Source organism: Xiphophorus couchianus, chromosome 16 (genome assembly GCF_001444195.1).
Source record: "Xiphophorus couchianus chromosome 16, X_couchianus-1.0, whole genome shotgun sequence".
Taxonomy (NCBI): Eukaryota; Metazoa; Chordata; class Actinopteri; order Cyprinodontiformes; family Poeciliidae; genus Xiphophorus; species Xiphophorus couchianus.
The window spans coordinates 17,871,968-17,894,785 of record NC_040243.1 but is presented as its reverse complement, the minus strand read 5'-3'; the positions used below and the strand labels follow the sequence as shown (position 1 = coordinate 17,894,785).

The window sequence follows — 22,818 nt, the reverse complement described above, 5'->3', positions numbered from 1 at the left end:
TAAGTTTATTTTTACAGACATATAGAATAGTATTCATCCTCTTGTGTTGTTTGAAAACCCAATATGCAGTGAAATTGTTCTCTCTTGTTGCTAAGGGGAGTCAGCCTGGTCCTTGATAAAACAGCTGCTGTAAGTTGAACATGGTTAAACTGGGATTTGGGTCATTTCCAGATCCAGAGGTTCAGAGGTAAATAGAAGAGATGCAGCATGTAGCAAAGATCAATGTGTTGGAAGAAATGTTTGGTCTTTTTCTTTTGTGTTTTTTTTTTTTTTTTTGGCTTGGCATACTCCGGTCAGATTGTTTGTTTACCTTGAACCGTTTTTTTTTTTGAGCACCAAAGAGACTGAACCACATTTGTTTATTGCACCACAGTTATTGTAGAACCGTGGCTCCATTTCGTTTGGCTGTAAGTTTAAGGTTGTTCTTCAAACAGATTTTCTTCCACCAGTTTCATGTAGCTCCATCCATCTTGCTATCCGATCGGCTTACCTGAAATACAGCATGCCCGCAGCATAATACTGCCACCACCACGTTTCAAGTCCCACCATCTGACCAGAGAACCTTCTTCGTTCTCTGCGTTCCTATAGCTTGTGGAGACGCAGCAAACCAGATTACGGCTTCCTGTTAGCAATTTATTCTTTTTGCCACTTTTCAATCAAAGTTGAGATTTATTTTTGTGGGGAAAAAAACCCTTCAAAAAATTTTTTATTTTCCTTTTACTTCACATTTAAGCACAATTCTTCCAATAAAATACATTCTAATTGTAACATGACAAAATCTGAACATTTCTAGCATTATAAACACTTTGCAAGACATCAAACCCTCAATGCTATCGGTGTGCAGTGCTGCATGTTTAGGTACAGATTCAGTACCATGAAAACACACGGTCCACATCACCGATACTGATACTGATACAATACTTTTTATATAAGTTTAATATATTATCAAACTTCTGACATTTGCATGTTTTTGTTTTCTTTGAATTGTCCTGTTCAAATCTATTACAGAATTTGGACAAAGTTTATAGATGTCTGTAAAATATTTTAGTAACATATTATAATGACGTCTGTGCATTTTTCCTGAACAAAAATTTAAAAAATCATTTGAGAGCAAACCAAATTCTTTGAGGAAGAGAAACTGTAAAAGAATACAAAAATAAAAGAAAATTTCAAGAGGTAACTTGAAACTGAGGTATGAATCGCTGGCTTTGATCCGATACTGACTTGGTATCGATATCATCAGTGTTTTTGGATCAATCCGCCTACCTCTACTCAATGCACTGATGGACATATTTGCACAGCGACATCCTAAAATATGACAGCAGTCCTTTCAAACATAGAAGCACTTGGAGATTTTAATAAACGGGGAAGTCATACAAAAAAAAGGAAATGAAATAAGAGCAAACCGTGTCAGTGGTCGGTAATATGTTTAGTATGGCGCCCTACATTTCACACTACCTAAAAGATGACAGTGCATGGACGGAGGGGATGTGTAATTATTCAGAGCCAGACCTTTACGTGCTCTCATGCCCGCTCTCCTTGCCTATCTCTGTCTTCCTCCCCTCCCTCTCTAAGGGAGACAGACAGGGGATCCAGCTGCAGGAGCATGACAGATCCACAAATCACTGCCTTGGGGGAGCAAAGAAGGGGGTCGAGACAAAAATATTGCTGGAGGATGAGAAAGAGGAGGAGGAGGGAGAGGAGATGAGATGAGAAACTGATGAGCAACATGAGCAGATTAGTAAATAACAAGACAGTGTGGAGTGAAAAATAATTAGCGGCATCTCAAAAGCGTTTGGAGAGGTACGACAGAGTGTGCTGTCCAGCTTTTTGAACTGACGGGAGGAGGATTAAATGAGAATAAGAAACCACTTAAAGACATAAAAAAGAGAGAACAGATTGTTTCTCTGCAAGAGAAGACAGCAGCTGGATGCAGTGATGTCGTTTTCTGTTCCTTTGTCACGCTCGTGTCAGCCATTTTTTTCCCCCTACCAAGCCATCTGCTTCCTCCTCAGTGCAGAGCTTCTCGCCATCTCTCCATCGCACCCGACAAAGTCGCTCCGTTTCATGTGTTGTTTACTACTTTATATAATCCCCGCCCACCTCCACATCAATCTACACTTTGTTCCCCCCTCATCCTATCCTTCTGCAGAGCACCTTAGCAGCCAATTAACAGCGGGCATGCGCCGTCGTCGCCCCTCACCCACTTCCCCAGGTGGCCTTAGAAGTGCTGGCCCGTGCTAATCGGATGTTGGTCGAAACATTCAAGCACGGAGAAGGGTGGGAGGTGGTGGTGCAGGTTGGGACTATACGGGGGCATTTGTAGGTCAGCGCGCTCTCATCCACCTGGAGTCGCGGAGTTGCACACGGTCTGTTGGATGGTGTGTGTGGCGTAGCATCAATCACTGTTAGACATGGTGGGTGGGCACAGCAACAAGAGATCCATGCTTTATGAAGCACAGAGAGGAGTCAAACTAAGGAGATGAAGGAAGACAGGGTTGGGAGCAGCAGCTGCATGAATGTCAAAGGCTGTGAGAGTGAGTGTACAGGGCACAAGTATGGGTGGCCCTTCTATCGTCAAGTTGCGACTACAGACGCCAATGTTTGTTTATTAGGATACAACCTGACGGACCCAAGGGAGTGTGAGTGAAAAAAATGATGCATGGTTTTCAAGATTTACACATCTAGAAACTAGATTACCGATCATTTAAAAAGCCTAACTTACTGATTCCGATTTTGGCCGATACCATGTTTCTGTCTGAAATGTTGCTCAATATATCAAGAAAGTTGCTGAATTGGCAACAACGGGGTGCACATTTACAACTGTAAATGTGCAAACATGACCTAGTCGGCCGGTTTGTCGGTCAAATCTCTCTCACGGGAGAAAAGAAAAGCACAGTGGTTGATTTTTAGACCTTTGCTCAGGTTGATAACATAAAAATTGGTTGATCACCAATCTCCCAAAATTAACAAAATCAGCACCGATAAATCGACTGGCTGATAAATCGGTGCAGCCCTACTTGAAACTGATATTTTTTGCAAAAATAACTCAAGCTCGGTCATGCTAGCTGTTTGGACTTTAACTGGGCCATTCTAGAAGATTAATGTTCTTATCACTTCTAGCAAGTTTTCTTCCATCTCTCCATCAACTTTGCAGATTTTCTGTCCCTGTTGAAGGAAAGGTGAAACGGATTGAGGCCTCGCTTACAGTAATCTGGACTCTGCTCTGGTCTCTTGGGGTGAAGAAATAGTTGAGCTAAAAAGTCAAGTTCTCGATTTACCAGACCATTTATGTCCCGACTCTCACCTACGGTCATGAGCCAGGGATCACAACTAAATTGACACAAGTTACTGAAAGCAGCTTCCTCCAGAGAGTGTCTAGACTCTACCTTAGAGATACGGTGAGGAACTCCCTCAACCGCTGGGAGCTCAAAGCATCGAAAGGAGTCGGTTAACATGGTTCTGGCATCTGATCAGATCTCATGTGTGCCTCCATTTTGAGGTTTTTTGGGCACAACCCACTGGGCCGGACCCAGAACCCACAGACCCCCCAGAATGAGTCGGAAGATGCTGCTGGTTTCCACCTGGACTTGTTGTCCCAGCAACACAATTTTGGATAAGCCGTTGGATGAAAAGTTAACCAAAGTGCTAGGCTTATGCTAGCATGCATACTCTCTGTTTTGATAGTACTTGTCAATAATTTGGCTTGTAACATCTTTCATTGTTAATCATGCTTGTTGCGTGTGGGAAAAACTTGTAAAATAAAAAGTTTATAGTTTATATACTTTCATCAACCAGGACAGCTGACATAAACACACTGGGATCAGCATCACCAATGCAGTCTCTCTTTCACTGAATATCTTTAAGCATGAAGAACGCCTACATTGTTGAAAAACTAAAATTCTTTAGACCAGCTGGGTTTATGATTCAGCTTTGCATGTGACAAAAGGCTGTGAGTTTCACAAATTGGTCACATAAAACAAAACAAAACATAACAAGGCTCTTTTGACTCACTGACTGTCTAAAAGAGATCAAGAGTTGAGTTAATCCAAGAACTTTATTAACCATCTAAACATTTCAAACGTCGTTTTTGGTTCGACTTGCAAATCACTACAGCTGTTTTCATTTTGTACGATAGCCGCAGTAATATGAAATACTCTAGGCTTCTAATGATTCATGTTTAGCATACAGTACATGCATGATCTAAAAGCCTCATCTGTGGAAGATTTTAGATTTTTAAAAAAATAAAAATCTCTTCTTGTGATTTAGCGGTTAGAAACAAGGAACACGTCATGCCCTGTTTTTACCCCTCATGGCGCCGACATTCCCAAGAGGCTACCGCCCCCAAACCGCGCCCTCCCCTCAACCACCGCCTCACAGTTAATATTCTTGATCAGTTGCCCCTTGCCAAGTGTTGTAATGGGAGCCATTTAGTGAAGGACAATGCTGGCTGCAGAGGTTTTATGATGCTACATGAAGTCAGCAAGCTGAGTGATTCCTTTGCCGTCGCCTGGAGAATACGGATGAGGTCATTCCCACACAGGCACAGACACAAGGCCGCACTTCTGCACTAAGAAAACTTAAGCAATGGCCTTGGACGCCCTAGTATAAGCAGTGATGTATGTAAAAGAGCCCAAACACACACGCCCACACACACACACACCTAGAGACGTTAGTGCAGCAGCGTTGTATGACATGTAACCAATGAAATGAAGTGACAGCCCTGCTGCAAAAAGCACCAACACTATGTAAAGAGGAGCAGCACAAGTACTTGATGCTCATGCATTTGCTAGCAGCCCTTATATAATATTAGGTTTATGTAACTGTGTTGAATGCTAATGTTCTCCTACAGAGCAACTCCTAATGACATTGTTCCTGTAATCCTGCTCCCACCTCATCCAGTCGGCTCCTGCTGGATTTGGGACCAGCTATGAATAATCCCATCTTACGATAGTTTCACCGATTCAGTGCCTCTTTTCAGTCTCACATGTAATGCCTTAAAAACGAAGCTGGTGTAATATTTTAAGAGCACAGCTTTAATCTTGTTCTCAGTTTCGTTCGGTGTGAGTGCAACTATGCGGCTGCAGTGTCTGTTCCAGTTGCTGGATTGTGTTTAACCTGCTGTGGCCGTCCTCTTGAATGTGGATTTTTATTTGCTTAGCAAGTTGGAATTTTGAGGATCACCACGGATGAAGCGCGGGGAAATGGATCTGGACATTTTTCGTCTCTTGGTTTTGATTAGAGAAATAGCCGTGACAGAATTTCACAGACCTTCTTCCTCAGATGTGGTGTGCCTTACAAACATTAAAATTGGCTAGTTGAACTGAACTCTGGTGCAGTTTGAATGCCTATGTGAATGCAAAGTGCACCAGAGACAGCCCAAAAGGAGGAAGCCGTCTGCAATACAACCAAAACAAACACGCAAGCCTAACAAACATAAATTATACCGTAAAGTACATTTCTACGCACTGTAGAAACCATATTATCACTACCAAAGAAGCTAACATCCAAAGTCTCCCATGTCTCTACTCAGATGGGAACAGCCAATCAGCATCAAGGAAAATTAGTAGTGCTCTTGGTTTTGCTACTTTGCAAAAGTTTTGGTTTCAGCTTCCAAAACTGCTTATTCTTTAGAAAAAAAATTCAATATGCTGTACGGAAAACATCCAGTAGGCAGGTTAGAATATTCTACGCTGATTAAATTATTTAAAACACAATTCTATTTAGTTTATTTTCCCACAAAATGCTGCCTAAACCTTGTATCGTCTCAAAATTAGAACCATGTTGTTCAATGACCTGGATGTATCGTTCACACTCTTCTGTAGAGACAGGGTCCATTTAAGAGGTCGGTTGCAGTCGTTATCTGTTAGTAATGTATCATCAGGTATCACACTCTGTATATGTGTGTGTGTGTGTGTGTGTGTGTGTGTGTGTAGGGGTGTGCGTTTTTAGATATGTCTAAAACCAACAAAGAAATGTCTGGTTATTAGTTCCCGGACAGGTCGGCATGTATTTTTCTTTCCCCTCAGCGACTCATGCTCATTATAAAAGAAGCAGCCATTTGTGTGATGAGTGTATCTGTGTGCTTATGTATTTAGCAATGCTTTGTTTTTCCATTTAGAGGGAAGTATTACAAATAGATAACTCAGCTCATTGTAAACATAACCCCACACGTAGAACTACTGCTGTCGTTATCCATCGCACATCAAATTAGACCAACCAGAGGATTACGCTTGTGTAATAATGTCCTTGAGTATGTATACCACACACACACACACGCACACACGCCCACACACTAAGCAAATACTTGACTGCTTTGTATTGCTTTTATATCAAGCTTCAGACTCCAAACTTCTCTCTCCCCAAATCTTTTGCATCAGGCTTAAAACTTACTGGGTCATCACATCTCTTTCCTTCCTATTCCTCCCTTTGAGTCATCCAAGCTCTTTCTTCTCCTCCGTTTCTTCTCTTCCGCGCCCCTCGCTCCTTCTTTATTGCATTGCATCAAAGGTCTTTCCTATAATATTTCACAGAGGGGCTAATATGCGTAGCCCCTGCCCTTTCCTTTACTCTGCATGCATACATAAATAATTAAGTTAATGCATGACTCTCCTCCGTCACACAACCTGGCAAAGCACGCGTGTGTGTTTTTTCTCTGTCCTTGTCCACGCGTGTATTCCCCCTTTTAACCCGCGCCTACGAGTAATACTCAAAAGTTGATTGGCTTCGCAAACCTTTGCAGACTTCCTTTCATTATTAAAATTTTTTTAAAAAGTGCAGGTAAAAGATTCATCTCTCTAAAATGATGGATCTCTGCTCATTAAGAATTTATCATTCCTGCAAACTAATAAACTACTAATGAACCACAAATGAAGCTTCCCTCTCTTTAATCAGCCTGCAGATAATTAAATTAGCCACTTTTGTTGATCCTTCCAAGATGCTTAAATCAGTCTGAGATAGTGTTGCTGTGCTGACAGAGACTTTTTTTCCCTACTCTTTTTAATTGGAGCAACAAAACATGAAACAGGCCTGAGATCTCATTTGCAAACTTCATGCTTTGTGCTAAAAAAGAGCAACAGGACGACTGTTTTTATGGGCTGCGACCACACTGCAGGTCTTGATGCTCAATTCATTTTTTTTTTGTTGAAATTCATTTTTGTGTGTGTGCGTATGTGTGGTCGTTCATGCTGCTAAATGATGCGACTGCAGTCAGACTTTTGTGTGGACAGTTTATGACCTCAAAGTGACCCGAATGCACATCAGCGTACGGTTTACAGAAGTAATAATGGACGCCGTCATCTTTGGATCATTTTTAATGTTTATTCAGAAAATTGGGAGCTGATAGGAATGTGACAAAATCATAACAAGACAATAAAGAAAGCACAACTAATGCAGAATTATGACACGCCTCACGGCACTGGTGTAAAGGTTGGGTTGGCGACATTGTTCAGACGCTGCAGACGCTTTGGAAAACTATTGGATGCGTTTCTGATTTAGTCCCACATATGGAAGTGGCTCAAATCTGATTTTTTGGGGGGGCTGAAAAAATCAGGATTGGGCCATTTAGACTACCTTGAAATGTGTCAAATCTGGGCAAAAACAATCGGATTTGGGTCGCATTCACCTGCTGTGCATCATTTAAATATTTGGACTGTGAGTCAACACATGTAATTGCCCTGGGGGTAAATCAGTCAGCAGAAATGTTTGATCATTCTTTCTTGCTAAATTGCTCAAACTCTGTCAGACTAGATAAAGAACAAATGAAAATATCAGCCACAGATTTTCCGTTAAATTTAGATCTATGTCCACCTCAGTCCCAAGTCTTTTGCTGCCACTAACAAAGTATCTCTGATGCATGTTAGCATGTAAGTTTATACTTTTTGAAGACCCTGTGCTCATATTTAAGCCAATGTAGAAACTTTAGGTTGTCTAGAGGACTGATGCGAGATATGACTCAGGTGAAGGAGAATACTTAGAGAAATGGTGAAGAGTTTCACCTTCTCAGATTAGATACCAGATGTGATGTAACTGGTAGTGGGCTGCTCCTGTAGCGGGCGCCGAGCCGATGCTTGGAGATTAGTAAATGCAAATAGAAGAAGGCCTGGGAGCTGCTTGGCTCAGCCGCTGCGATGAAAGGGCATGTTCGGCTCTCGGATGAGTTTAGTAACTCACTGGTTCTCCAAGTTTAGAAGGAAAGAGTATACCTGTATATGTATTCACACAGACCAACACAATCACTTGGCGCCAGGCAGGTTGCTCTGAATCGTTTAAAGAAAATGAGAAGCTTGTCTGGTGGGAATTTGCTGAGATCTAAAAGGTGACAGTGAATAATAGTAACACTCCTGTAGGTGTTACACGGTTTTAATTGGGTTACCTATGCTTTCTCCATCCAGTATCTAAATATCTACAAATTATTGTAGGTCATTTAAATGGAACAGTGAGGAAGCCTTTTAAAAATATGTCAAAACTTAGCAGGCACAAAGTTATTATTTATCTCGAGTGTGACTTCATTTCTGTTTTAGAAAAACAGTACCAAGTCTAAAGATCCATTAAAATCCAGTGCAATATGGCCGTTTTTAAGCACTTTCATCGTGTCAGATTTGTTCCACAAAACCCTGATGATGAAGGCTGGTCTCCAAACAGCTCCGGATTAACAAGAGCTAAATAGAAAACGAAAAGAAAACTGCATTTATTCAATCATAATATATAAACAAACGGAAACCATGTGTAAAATTCTCACTGCTTGCCTGGTTTGTTACTCTTTATCTAATTAGTGCTGGGCACAAATGAGATCTAAAGCTGCAAACTGTTAGCTGAATGCTAACATCTGGTTCCACTGAATGTGCACTGGTAAGAGTTTTAGGACAAACGTTTGTTTTATTTTTTTTAATGCAGTGATGGTTTGAGAATGTCTTCCTTGAGAGTAAATTGTTTGCTGTGTGTGTGTGTAACATGTTAGTTTTCCAGTTTCACCACACACTCTCAGTTGGATTTAGGTCCAGACTTTGACTGGGCCATTCTAATGCTTAAATCAAGACCATTTCACCGTACCTCTGGCCTCATGTTGTCCTCGTATTGTAATGTTGCCACAGTCTCTGGTCTCTCTCATCCTCAGGGCTGCCAAACTCATCTTCTTTTTGGGCCAAATAAAGGTAATGAATGTTCTTAAAGGGCCGGTTGCCCCAGAATGTGTTGATAAAACCTGTTAAATTATAAATAAAATATGGAACACCTTTTCAGGATTTTGTGATTGTTTTTGTGATTTTTTGCAATAAAAAAATGTCTGTGGTAGTAATAATCAGCGATTTGTTGATTTTGTGTGAATTTTCTCAATAATTTACAAGAAACTGGCGGGACCAATCGATGCAATTTGGGAGTTAAACAGATAAAAACTGCTTTGAATTGATTGATGAAATAATATTTAAGCACACTGTTATCTTGACAGCTCCATTTATGTCTCCCTTTAGGGTTTAGAGGGCCACATAAATGGTGGGCTGGATTTGGCCCCCGGGCCTTGAGTTTGACACATGTGCGCTAACAGATTTTTTTCCAATATTGTCTGTATTTAGTTCTTCCTGTGAACTTTGACCTGCTTCCCTGAAACCTCTGTTACTGTAACAAAAGCCACAGAAGAGAATAAAGAGTAAACAGGTGGGATGAATTCACTGCAAGCTAAAGTGGTGGTGCAGTGGAAATGCTAACTATCATGAGACATCAGTTAGCAACATTTAGCAAGTCTAGAGGAGAAAAAAGCTCATAAAAAATTCAAATAAGAATCCTAACTTGTTATCTTTGGACTAAACTTAGTTAAAACTTCTTCATTGTAGTTAAAACTTCTAAAGATTTGCACTCTGAGAAAGGAGTAATTCACATGAAATCTAAGCTAGCTCCTGTAGCAGATAATGATCCAAACCCTGCTATCCCCTGTGGAGAATCTTGCAGTTTTTCATCTGGTCGGGTTTTCTTTACGTAACCATTACGTAAAAGAAAAAGGCAACTCTTTTTAATGCAGAGTAAACCAAATAATTACTAGGAAGTAAACGGAGTGCAGCAGCAAACTTTAAAAGTGCCAGCTGCTATTCTAATAATAAACCTAAGAGGTGTTATATCTTTCATTCTGCTAACTTTTTTTTTTTTTTTGGTATGAGCACAGGAGCTGCAAAATCTTCCCCTTTTAGTGTCGCTCTGTTTTACATCCCTCCCTTCATCTCTGTGATTCTGCTGTTTATTATACCGTTTCTCCTTCATTTGGAGCTCAGTGTGCGCTTCTCAGCTGTTTATCCAGTGGAAGAAAAAACCATTGCCCAGTTTTTACTGCTATCTGACTGAGAGCATGCGCGAGTGGGACTGCACGGCGGTTTACTGCATTGTGCGGAAATGCTGACTAGCAGGACTCTGTTTGAAATGTGTGGGATAGAGACAGAAAATAATGGCCTATTTGGGGGCTTAGCCTTCATTTACTCAGCAAATGGAGAGAGTGAGAGAGGAGGAGGAGACGAAGAATGGAGACGGTACTGAAAAAGAGATTGCGGCGTAAAACTCCACACTCTGACATGCCATTTAGCACCAGTAAGGCCGATTCATTAGAGCATGTAAATAACCGGAGCTTTGAATTATACCGGCTGACAAAAACAATTACAGACCAAGTTAAGCACCCAGAACAAATTGTCCAATTCTCGTGTAATTTGGTAAACACAGAGATAACCAATTGGCATGTAAATGCTTGAATTTGTAAGGAGAAAGTGGTCGGGAGTCGATGTTTCAAAGGAGAATTCAATAATTAGAACACAAAGGAGGCTTCATATTCTCGTCCCCGAGGGAATAAAGTTATATAAAATGTTTGTGTTATGAGTAATAACAGCTACGGTTCAATCCATAAGTTGTCAAACACCAAACAAAAAGATACACACACCTTTTTTTTTTCTCACTGTTTGAATCAGGCCAACCTTTAAGGTCAGTTGCCAAAATGATTTCTTTGGGTTTTTTAATGAAGTGTTGGAACACTGGAGCGCCAACATGTGCTTCAAAGACGTCGTAGTTTGAGAAAAATACTACACACGCCCTCACACACAATTCGCTTCACGAGTCAGCAACAGATGGCCCCTTTTTCATTCACAAAGAGAATTATAAGATGAGTTTCAGGAATAAATAGGTGAGCAGGAAAAGATAAAAAGAGACAGATCAGAGGCGATGTAGAAATCTGCTCATTCTTTGTGGGTCTGTGCTTGATTTGGAAAAGGAGGACGTTTTCTTTAGTCAAACTTCAAACTTGTAGTGCTTTGAAATATGTGTAAAGACATAAAAAAAAATGGAACAGGTCCATATGTTTCAGTCATGCCGCCCACACTGAAGAAGCTGCCTTGTGCAATAAATAATCAAAGAAAGATTTGGACAATGTTTTTGTGAACCAACGTTTCTATTTCTGGTCGTTTTGTCAACAGAAAACAACCTCAGATTAGTCAATTTATGCATTTATGAAATATTTTCTGGCAACACTCTGAAAAAGGCACATATAAAATAATTTTTTTTCTCCTTACAAACTTCATTTAATGCACATTTGAGATAAAAACCTCAACTAATAGCAAATCAACAATTACTAGGAATGAAAACCAAGATGGCTAAAACCTTTTGACCTTTAAACTTTCATTAATATCTTCAAAGTCAAAGCGGCGCAAACAAAAATGTTTGCTGCTCAAACGTAGTTGAGTTGATTGACACCAATCTTGTCTGGTTTGAAGAAGCAGGTGGGCTGCGGGGTGACCTTTCATGACCTCTAGAAACATTTCTTAATAACTTTAAATTGAACATTTTTGCTGCACAAACATTTTGTCTGATTTGAATTTGAACTTCACTCAGGTCTTCAGGTCTTATTACTTGGGATATTATAATTAAATATAAATAAATATTTTGAGTTGTAATTATTATTTCATAGAGATTTAGTTATTATTCGTTTCAGAAACTATCTGTTCAGATCCCATATTGCTTCCCATGAGAAACAGAAGACGTTTGGTTTGCTAAAGATGGAGGTTTGTCTTTCTGAGAAAGATTTTTTCTTCTTCTCTTTGCTTCCGCATTGTCGTGAATCATAACTATTACGTTTAATTTGTTCACCAAAAGTTTATCTCAACAATTGATCTGGCACCTTCTCATTCTTGGATTCGACTAAAAATACGACGTACACGGCAAACAACTTTAATTACTTTCGAGCAGAGTGCAGTTGATAAATCAAGCTGTTACATGTAAAGAGACTAAATAATCCAAGTTTGTAAAAAAGGAAACAAAAGAAAGAAAGTAAGTAGAGTTATAAAGGAACTCCATCCTTTGTTTTCAGGATTTCACAGAATACTCAATGCATTAAACAACACCGCACTATTTTTTTTTTCTTTCTCTGTGACTCCTACCTCTTTACATCTATTTTCCTTTCTTCCTCGTTTTATCAGCGTGTACTTGTGTGTGTGTGGGGGGGGGTGCGTGTGTGAGTGTGTGACTGCAGTCATGTCAGAGTAAGGCCGGCTGAAGCCCTTACAGCAGTCAGCCTCTTTGATGTTGAGCCCTGCCGAATTAGGCCATCACCCAGCGGTGCTCTGCAGACTGCCTGCACCCACACGCCGTCTCTCGCACACACACACACACGCACACACAAACAAGGTACACACATACCAACCAAAACAAATGCATCCTGGCAGGAAAGCGCGCACATGGAAAATAAAAGTTCCTGTGCCGCTATTCACACAGGAGCCGTGGACACACACACTCGGCAAAGCCTCGGATGATGCACTCAGAAATCAACGTCCACAAACATTTCATCACTCTCAACCAACGCTTCACACCCGCTTCTCCGGCACGCGCCTCTTTAATAAACATAAATGTAAATCCTTACGAGTGCCTCCCCTCTGAGGCTTCTGCACAACGGCGCGTCGAAGAAACAACGCGCACACCGCCGAACGCGCATGCAGGGGAAATATAGGACAATCAGAGAGAATTTATTCAGACTCGCAGGAATACAGGCGAGGATGTGTTCCCTTTTTGGGAATCGGTCGCCTTGGACAGCTTCCCGAACCAGCAGGTCATACTGTATGAAATGGACAAAACACAATTTTTGCTGGCTGTCGCCCTCCGTTATTTACCAGAGAGTTGGAGTAAATAGGTAAAAAGACAGCGATATGTTCTGTAAGGAGTCCCAGTCAAAGTCTCTTAGCAAAAAGCACAAAACAGAAATTAAAACCTATTTAAAGGCAAAATGAGGCAGATATTTTTTAACACATTTCACATTTATCACATGGCAGCCACACGCTTTGACTAATTTTGATGTTACATCATGCGATAGATCAGAAGTAAGAGAAAAATTACGATGGCAAAACCTGCAAAGGCGTTCACCGAAACTGACCGGCCGGGTGAGGAAGCAGCCGAGAGGCTGACGGTTACTCTGGAGGAGCTGCACCACTGAAAATACAGTTATGTAACCATGAGCCTCATGGTGTGGAGAAGCTTTTCTTCAGTAGCTAAATGGAAGTTGGTGAGAGTTGATGGGAAGAAATCCTGGGAAACAATAACCTTGAGATTGGGGCAATGGTTCACCTTCAAGCAGGACATCTGGTTAGCATTACAAAGGAGTAGATAAAAGAATTATTTGTGTTGCAATGGCCTAATTAAAGTCTAAATCCAATCATGAATCTGTGGCAATATATCCAACTTGTAGAGGCAAACTGACTGAAATAAATTATGTAAAAAGCAGGAACATTAGTAAATATCTCTGAATGATAATGGTGTCAAACTCCAGTGTTTTTAACAAGTGACTTTGAAAACACCCCTAAAACTGACTTTCTTTCTTCTTCTTTTTTTTGAGGTAGTGAGAATAAAAAATGTCAGAGTGACAAAAAGAACCAGATAGAGTCAACCTGTTTTACTTTAACACTCTGGTCACTGGGACTTTCTGCAGAAATCTCTCTAAACTGACTGTAAACCAGAGAAATGGTAGGAGGTAAAAGTTTTAGTTTTAAAATTTTACCTTTGCAATAGGTCTTTATATCTTGATGCCCGTAGCTTCCCCAAGTCTATTTTTTTAATCAGTCATTATAAAACTAGTCATCGTTCTAAATGAAAAAGAAATAAAAGATGTATCATACAAATGTCATATTCGCTGTTCTGCTAAATACTTATTTGTTTCGTATTGCCCTGCTGAATGAGAGTCTGAAAATCCCATTTAGCAGAGAAAGATAAGGCTGGTCTGCGCATTACAACATCTATGCTGTAATAAACAAACTCTCTGTCTCTGGTGGCCCGGAACAGCCCTCTGGTCAAACTGGAGACCGGCCAAGGACCTTTCCATCCATTCACTGCTGTTTTTTTTTTTCTTTCTCTCTCTCTGTCTATCTGTGCTTTTAGTTTCTCTGTTTTTCAATCCCTCTGTCTATTTCTTTCTCTGCGTCCACTTAATTGTTTCCACTATTGCCTCTCTAGTATGAAGACGTGGTGCGGGACGGCCTAAGGAGCTGAAACTACTACTTAAATGTTACGTAATTGCCACAGAATAGCATAAAACGCCACCAACACTACCTTAGCTCAGAGAAAGTTGCCCGACTTCACATTTCTGTCCGAGTAAGGAGAGCAGGTGCTTGTCACCGAAGACAAAAGCCATCTCGGACTCACGGGAACGCACGCAGCCGGGTCTCCCCTGCACGCCGCGCCACACACAGCGTGTCGCTGCTGCATACCAATTACACGGGGAAGTGAAGATCTATTTCTAATTCAATCAGTCAGCACTGGTGTCACATTCCTCGCTCTCTGGCTTTCTCCCTGCCTCTCCGTCCCATTTCCCAACTCGCCTGATTCTCCACCGATGCGTTTCGGTTTGGAGCGCTTGTTTGTGCGCCAGAGTCTGAGTCTGCAACGCCATAACCTGCTGGGAGCAGATTTATTTACGTGTAATTGTTGTGGAGATGATATGAGAGAGAAGCCTGGAGCCAATTTAAGATTAAAGTTAAAGACTTGGTTGTCTTCTTCTGATCAACATCTGCCAGCTTTTTGAATCTGTTGGCTTAAAAGAAAACTCAAACCCTTTTTTTTTTTGTTTGTTTTGGTTACTCAGTCCTCGGTTAAACATGTACCAATATGGGCTTTGGTTTACTTAACACTACTGGTTTAGGGTTTCAGTTTAATCCAATGAATTAGGATTTTAACTTGTGTTCATTAGAGAAACACTTGGTCAAAAAAGAAAAAAGTGTCACTGCGGTGGTTGGTTTTTGCAAACATTAGTAAATAGCAAATAGTAGCATGCATGTCAAAACAGTTTGTGTCCAGGATGTGTGGGGTCTGCAGAGATGTTAGTTGCTCTTTTCCTGACTGGTACAGTCCTGTACCAGTCCTGGACGGTCAGCTGTGACAATCCTCTCTGTATCCTATATATATGCTATTAAGTAGAGCTGTTGTAAAAGAATATTTTCGTACTCAATTATTTTTACGATTAATGGAGTAATCAGATCTCTGTCTCTCTCTGTCTCTCTTTGCCGTTATGCTGCTAGCGCTGAGCAACAACTCGTAGGCAGAAGTAAGAGCGCTGCCCAACACAAATGATGATCCGACTGCAACGCGGTGCGCTAAATAATAACACACAGTTTATCGAAGCTTTGATTAATTTTCCTCAAGGAATTTTAATAATCAAGGTACTCAAATCATTCGAGGAATCGTTACAGCCCTACTATTAAGGCAACCAAATATAGAATAATTCATTACCTGGATTATAAAACAAGTCATATTCAGGTTCAAATGAATTTGTTTTATTCATTTTCTATACATTCAGAATCTCGCCTGTCAAGGGGTATCTTTTCTTTTCACCAATTCTTGTTTGCAGTCTCGCTTTTTCCCTGTTTTAATCACCTTTCACATCAATTTCATCAACCTGAATTTACTTTCACTTAGTTGACAAATTGATGTAACTGAGGACAATAAAAAAAATGTTATACCTGCACTCTATGTTTTTTCTTTGCATTAAGTTTGGTGCAAACTTGATTTTTCCTTTTTTTTTTTTAAATAAAAAAATTCTCAGCGGTGCTTTGAGGTCATGATGTACCAGCTTCTTTCTTTATTTTTCCCAAAGCTCTTGCTTCCTTGTGAGAAAATGACTCACTCTATTTTCTCTCTCTCTCTCTCTCTCTCTCTGTCTGTCTCTCTTTTAGATCACAACCACTTGAACAATGCAGCTCTATCCCCGCTGGGACCGGCCATGGCCTTGTCTCACCCTCACAACAACCTGGGAATTGGCTTCAATAAGTACACCTCGCTCAAGGCCGTAGGTGAGTTGACCTCCACAGAAACACCGACAAGCATCCGCTCCGACTGCACTGAAAGCGGCAAATCTTTCCATCTGCACCATTTGGATACATTTGTGGATGCTAACGAATGCAGCTACTGATGTAAGACAGAACAAGGAATGCAGAAAAGGTGGGACGGAGTGAAAATCGGAGACAGCCTCCTTTACAGTAACGGGTGTCATCGTGGGTCATCATTCATTTCTGAATGCTCAGTCTGATGCCTGACTTTCATATTGCAAAGGATTATTGCAGTCATGATGTGAATATTGTGACTGAATTCACCTGTTAACAAGAAAAAATATTCCAACATCCTGGTTTTATTACCTGCCTGGTTTTAAATACACAATAATTCCACCTGCTGGAGTTTGCTCTAGCTCTTTGCTACAGAACAACAGTGGAGTAGTGATGTGTCGGTCGCGAACGATCTGGCTTTAAGAGCCGGCTCTATGAAGTGAACGATTGGAACCGGCTCCACAATGGGAGTCGTTTTAGGATCCTATTTGGGAGCCGGGTTTTTTTCTACAGTATATCGCTGCCTCTCCGCCTCCCTGTCGTTGTGCTTGTGCTCTGCAAGTGCCAGAGCCGATAGTTTTTCCCCACATCGTTTTTTTTGTCCTGCGGTGCCTCGCTGTCTCTCCGCCCCCTTCTCCCTCTCCTTCGCGTTTTGCTCTTCTGCCAGTGCTAGAGCGGAGAGTTTTTTTCCCTCGGTCGGTCCACTGCCCTCATGTCAAGCGTGGGCTCCACACATCTGACCAATCACACATAGTTTCAATTAATAATGTGGCGGGAAAACACTGAAAAAAAAGTTTATCTCCACTTTTTTTGTGGAAACGGCAGGCAATTGGCCAAGCTGTATAGCGTTCAGGTGTTCATGTACAGACACTCACTCAGCGGTCAAGAAGCACAGAAAGAAGGGGAGTCAGTGTGAGAACTGAATAGGTGAAAATCAATGAGTGACAGAAAACGGAGCAAGATTTGGACTCATTTTAATGCTACATCAAGCTCCAGGGCAGAGTGCAGACTGTGCAAAGTCAGCATTTCCTATCGTGCAGGCTCGACAAACAACCTGCACAGCCACATGCGGACATCACACGCATCGGTATTGCTATAGCATTATTATGCGGCATTTTTACTCATCATAAGTGCTTAACAATGTCAATAATGAAACAAAATATTATAAAATTAGGTTTAAGCTATTAATTAATTAATAATGTCAAAAATATATATGGGGAGCCGTTTGGGAGCCGAAAGAGCCGGCTCTCCACAGTAAGAAGAGCCATTAGAGCCGCATCTCGAAAAGGAGCCGAAAATCCCATCACTACAGTGGAGAGCTGTTCAATTGAATTTAAGCTTGTCCGTCGCTCCAAACACTGCCACCTGCTGGTCAACAAGTGCAAGTAACAGTCAACAATCAAGCAAAAATGTCTTCAGCAGCTCGAGGACATTTAGGATACAAACTACTGGTAAAATATATATTGGTGACATCAATCATCAAACGACTAATATCACAGTTGGCCCCGCCTGTTGGCTGTTCAGTATTCAGGGATTCACCTATTTTCAGCTTTTTCTGGTGAACGTAGCTATAAATTTGCCCATTAGCTGTTTTATTTTAGCTGGTTGAGGCTGAACTACGCAGGCGCAATGCTACTTGAGACGCTATTGGCTGACGTTTGCAAAGCAGCCAATCCGGGAGCGACATTCGTTTTCCTTGTTGCCGATTGGCTATACTCCAAAGAGCAGAGATGAGTAGACGTTAGCTTTTACTCGGGACTGTATATAACCGACGTATATTAGGTTTATTTAGTGTTTGAGGCTGTTATGCAACAACAAAGACTCTCGAGTTAGAGGCTTCAGATTCGTTGTATCCTTCGCTATCGCCGTCCACAGCGAGGTGTGCATTTTTATTGGGTGTATGTAAACTTCTGGTTTCAACTGTACATATTCTACTAAAATGTATGTGTATTTTATTTAATATTTAAGATTTAGGTTTATTTATCCCCTAGCTTGACTGACAAATCTGTTGTTGTAAAATTAAACAAAAACTAATTCTCAAAAATAGAATTTGCCTCCTAATTTGTCTACACAGAGCACAACGCTAAAATACCTGGGTTTTTTTTAAATCTGAACATTTAAAAGTAAAATCAGTTTCCAAAATTTCACGTCTTCAGCTTCACCCAGATTATGCTTTTGCAGTAAAAGTTACATTTTTTTTATGATCACCGGATCAGACCTCAACTCTGCCCAGCATCAACATAAACACCTCCGCTCACACCAACTCGATACATGAAACCTTTTTCATGCATTTCATGTGTGCAGATAGAAAAAGCACTCTTCATCTGATCACTGCAGACAGAGGAGGGCGTTGCGACAAAGATGGGGAAGGACAGCCTGACACATGTATGTGTGCTGCTCAACATGAGAGCGCCCATAAGAGCAGGAGAGAAATACATGAGCTGCAGAACCCAGCGAGTCGGGGACAACACGGCTCGGAAGGGCAAACTAATAACTCTGTTTATTAACAGAAGTAAGAATAACACAGAAGTGCAATTAAAGCAGCAAGCAGGAAGGAGGGAAGGGGAAGAAAGGCTACTGTGAGCGGCGGCTGAGGAGAAAACAGACGTTCCCATCTCATTATTCTGCTCTGAGTGAAAAACAAAGGCTGATTGCAGCTGCAGCAGAGAACCAACACATTTCACCCAAAAACACTTCAAAGTAACAAATCCCTCACACACCGAGGTGCAATATGCTCCGTTCTCGCTCTCTCAATTTCTAAGTACTGAGCTCAGTCTCGGTTTGAGGACTTGCATGCTCCTCTGTTTGCTACCTGCTCTTAGCAGAACAATGTTACAAATATAAGGACAGACAACACAGTGGGGGTTTTTTATTGTTTCATAAGCCTTATGCATTACTTTGCATATTTTTTATTTTGTTTTAATATTCATCTTATCAAGAATACAGACATATTTGAAGAATGAAACATACCCATGATGTTAAAGCTTAGCAAAATGAAAAGTCTATGCATTTTTAATTAATTTTAACACCATTCATAATTTCGTACTTCTCATTAAGCAGGAGTCTAGAGTTGGATTTAGGATAATTTTCTATCCATTACATTTTCTTGTCATGTTTTTCAGTGGAGATTATCTTGCATGTCACAGCTACAGTTCATTATACTTTGTGTACTCTATTTTTTTTAAAGCAAAAGTTCATCAGGATTTTAGTCATAGTTTTAAATATGGAACCTGTAAAATACAAACTGGATGGATGAATGCCTTTTGAATTTTGACAAAAGGTGCAAATCCATCAGGAGAAATTAGTTTAGCTAAATATTCACGTTAGTGCCAACTTGATGACTGTGGCTTCTTTTTTAATTTAATTTTTCCACAAAAACATTTCCATCACAAATAATTCAAGTGTGAAATAAATGGAATAATTTTTACCAAAGACGTTTTATGTTAAACCAGATTTTAGCTAAATGTTTAGGAAAACTATACTTTAAACTGTTTTTGTTTTAACAAATAAAGTTTTCACAAATCAAAAAGTGGGTTTTAAAACCAGTATAGATCTTTTTTTCAGTGCAAATGAGAGTTATAAAACAGTTGTCAACATTAGCATTGTTAGCAGGTGACGCTAACAATGCTAACTAGCTATGAACAGTAGCTGACAGGACTTTTGTCAACCTAACCAAAAGGAAATCTTTATTAGTCCATCTCTGTCTTAATAACAAACTCCCAAGAAGTACTTCCTTGAATACTTCAAAATAAGAGTCTCAGACATAGCTTCCTGTTGCAAAGCTTGAAACATTCACCGTTTTATCCCAGATTTAATTGTGTTCGTTCCCCAACAATCTTTTTTACATTCAGTCAAGAAGTTTGTTTCTGAAATTAGGCTGGTGGGTTTTTTTTTTTTAAGATAACTGAGTTTATTAACTTTGAAAAGAAAACATAATTTATGATTTTATACACATTTAGAAGTTGCAGGTCAACAATTTGCACCTTTCTCAATAATCAATGAAAACGGTTTTGTTGAGACTGGAAGGCCTCCTTTCATTCATCCTAATTCATATTCTTTATCAGATTCATGCGGCATGACCCCGAAACGTAAATATTACTTCTGTTAAAGAAAATTATTTTAAACCCAAATCTGCCTGAAGGACCAACCAAATATATATGCTTACTTATATTTCTTTTGGTCGATACAAATCAACTTTAAATATGCTTTTTGTAGTGTTTATTCCTAAAACAACTTCTTTTTTTTAAACAGTTTTTCAACACAATAGAAAATAAAGGAATTTGATCAATATCTTTTAAACAGCCAAACTGACCAGCATTTTCTCCGCATTTTCCGTTGCTGCAGTTTCTTTCCTCCAACAAAAAACTGTCAGCAAATTACAGCGATAAGAAGCAGCAAATTCTCCCCATTCATCTTTTCACACCTGCTTATCGGCTCCCTCGCTGGGTAATAAACAAGCCACTGGGTCCAGAGATCCTCACTGTGCACACAAAGTCATGGCTAGGGCACAAAACAGTCTGGATGGGACAGCTGACCGTTTGCCAGGTGAAACAGCAGGTCCTGTGGACTCAGCTCTTTTGAAATCTTTTTTAATATAACACGGTTGGCCGGCGGCAACGCAGATTAATCCTAATCAGAGTTGAGAGAAAGCAGGCTTCAAGATATGTCAACCCAGGTTTAATTTTAGGCAGAGCTCTGTTGACGATGATCTGGATGTAAATCAGAAGGCCTCGCAAAATCAATTTGGTGTCAGGCATTTGTGAGAATAAAAGACGTAAGGAGATTTTGGCCTGCTGTTTGGTCGCGCCTTGGCCAAATCTCACTTTAATGCTACTTCGAAAAAGTCCTTGAGAAGTTAACGCATCAGTGGCAGAGCTGCAACTCTTTCAAAGAGAAACAAAAGAAAAACTTTTCTTCCAAAAGTGGTCCATCAGCTGTTACGGTTGAATGTGGAACAGCTCACTGAACCTTTCAGCCAGAGAGAAAACTCGGCAGCAGCATAAAGCTCAGTGGACTGCCTCCCATAAGTATTCATGAGAAGCGTGATTATGCTTTTCAGGTCTTGGCGATAAAGATGTCTGTTTAAAATCGAAACTCTCTCAACTGTGACTTACCACTCAGGCGCGTTACAGTTCTTATTGATAAGTTTTGATTAACCAGATTACAATTAAATTTAGCTCTGAAGGCGCTGAGAGCTAAATTTAAAGCATATCCGCAAATAGGAGGATTAGGAATCATACCAGGAAGATATATGACAACGAAGCTTTGCCAGAAGAAAACCACGGGACCTTGGCACAAGCAAATTTAATATACCTATGTTAATTAAAGAAGTAAGACGAGAGCAGGTGTGCTGGCAGCCAGAAAATGCAGGATAACTGGTTGCAGAGCAAGTGAGAAAGTAGAATGAAGAATCCAAATACCAACGTAGAGTATAGAATCCATAGCTGTGGGATCAACATGTTTGTTTTTATTTATCAACATCATGACTTTATAGATGTGCAGAATACGCAACAATAGTTTGAGACACGCTGACGTGTGTTATTGATCAAACTTCTATAAGGAAACAAGCGATTGTTTTAGTAGTGCTGCCCTGTTTGTGGCTGACCCAAAGCACCAACAACTGAATAACAGGTTGCAGTTGAATCCTCTTGAGTTGCTGCAGGAAGTATTGTTTTTTTCTCTCTCTCTCTCTCTCTCTCTCTCTCTCTCTGCCTCGGGTTCTGAGAAACTTTGGTTTCCAAAGGAACCAGAAATCATTAAACACAGTGTTGTTGAGAATGGTGGGGGAAGTTTTCCAAAAATTTTTTTTATCTTTGATTAGTGATTTTTATTGTTTATTTTTCAACTTTCCATTTCTTCTTGACCTGTGCAGCACTTTGGTTACCTTTGTTTTTTTTTAAAACTTCTTTGTGAATGAACGAGTGAATCGACTGTAGCAAGCTTTTTTAAAACGTTTTGGAAACTTTGACAATTTACAATAGGCTTCTAAAAATATATATTAACAGGGAACGTATGCAGAACAGACATTGTAAACAAACATCTGCTGAGTAATAATCACATTCTGCATACAGAAAATGATTTGAACATAAAGTGAAGTTACTCTGCATGACGTTACCGCAATGTTATTAATTAGCATTTTACAGATGAGGCTCTCTTAGAATAGCTCCTTTAGCATAATGTACTGCATTGCAATTAGTCCAAAGCAGAGCGTGTTGTAAACCTCTGAAATTCCTTCTGCGGCTCCAGCTAATGCATGTATAATGCAGTGGCTCAGACTGAACCCTGGGGCATTGTTTTAGGCTACCAATGGAAAGAGAGCCCTAGCTGGTGCTAAAGAAGAGCAGAAAATATGTGAAACACGACGTCGAAAACAAAACAGATTCAGATTCAGGTTGACCAGATGGGAGATTCTCTGGACTGAAGAGGACGTTGAGTAATCCTGTCACAGTGAATCGTGCCGTCGGCTCTGCCCGGTGACAACATGTGTGGAAACACT

The 22,818-nt window shown here is 40.3% G+C and overlaps 1 protein-coding gene across 1 annotated transcript in view; it reads left to right on the top strand.

The window, feature by feature from the left end:
• The window catches only part of LOC114160375 (protein shisa-8), a 104,222-nt gene that overhangs the window by 74,644 nt on the left and 6,760 nt on the right, over window positions 1-22,818 (top strand). Inside the window, exon 4 of the mRNA XM_028042951.1 lies at window positions 16,176-16,292. Within this exon, the coding sequence (XP_027898752.1) occupies window positions 16,176-16,292 (117 nt within the window). The remainder of the gene's footprint in view (window positions 1-16,175; window positions 16,293-22,818) is intronic.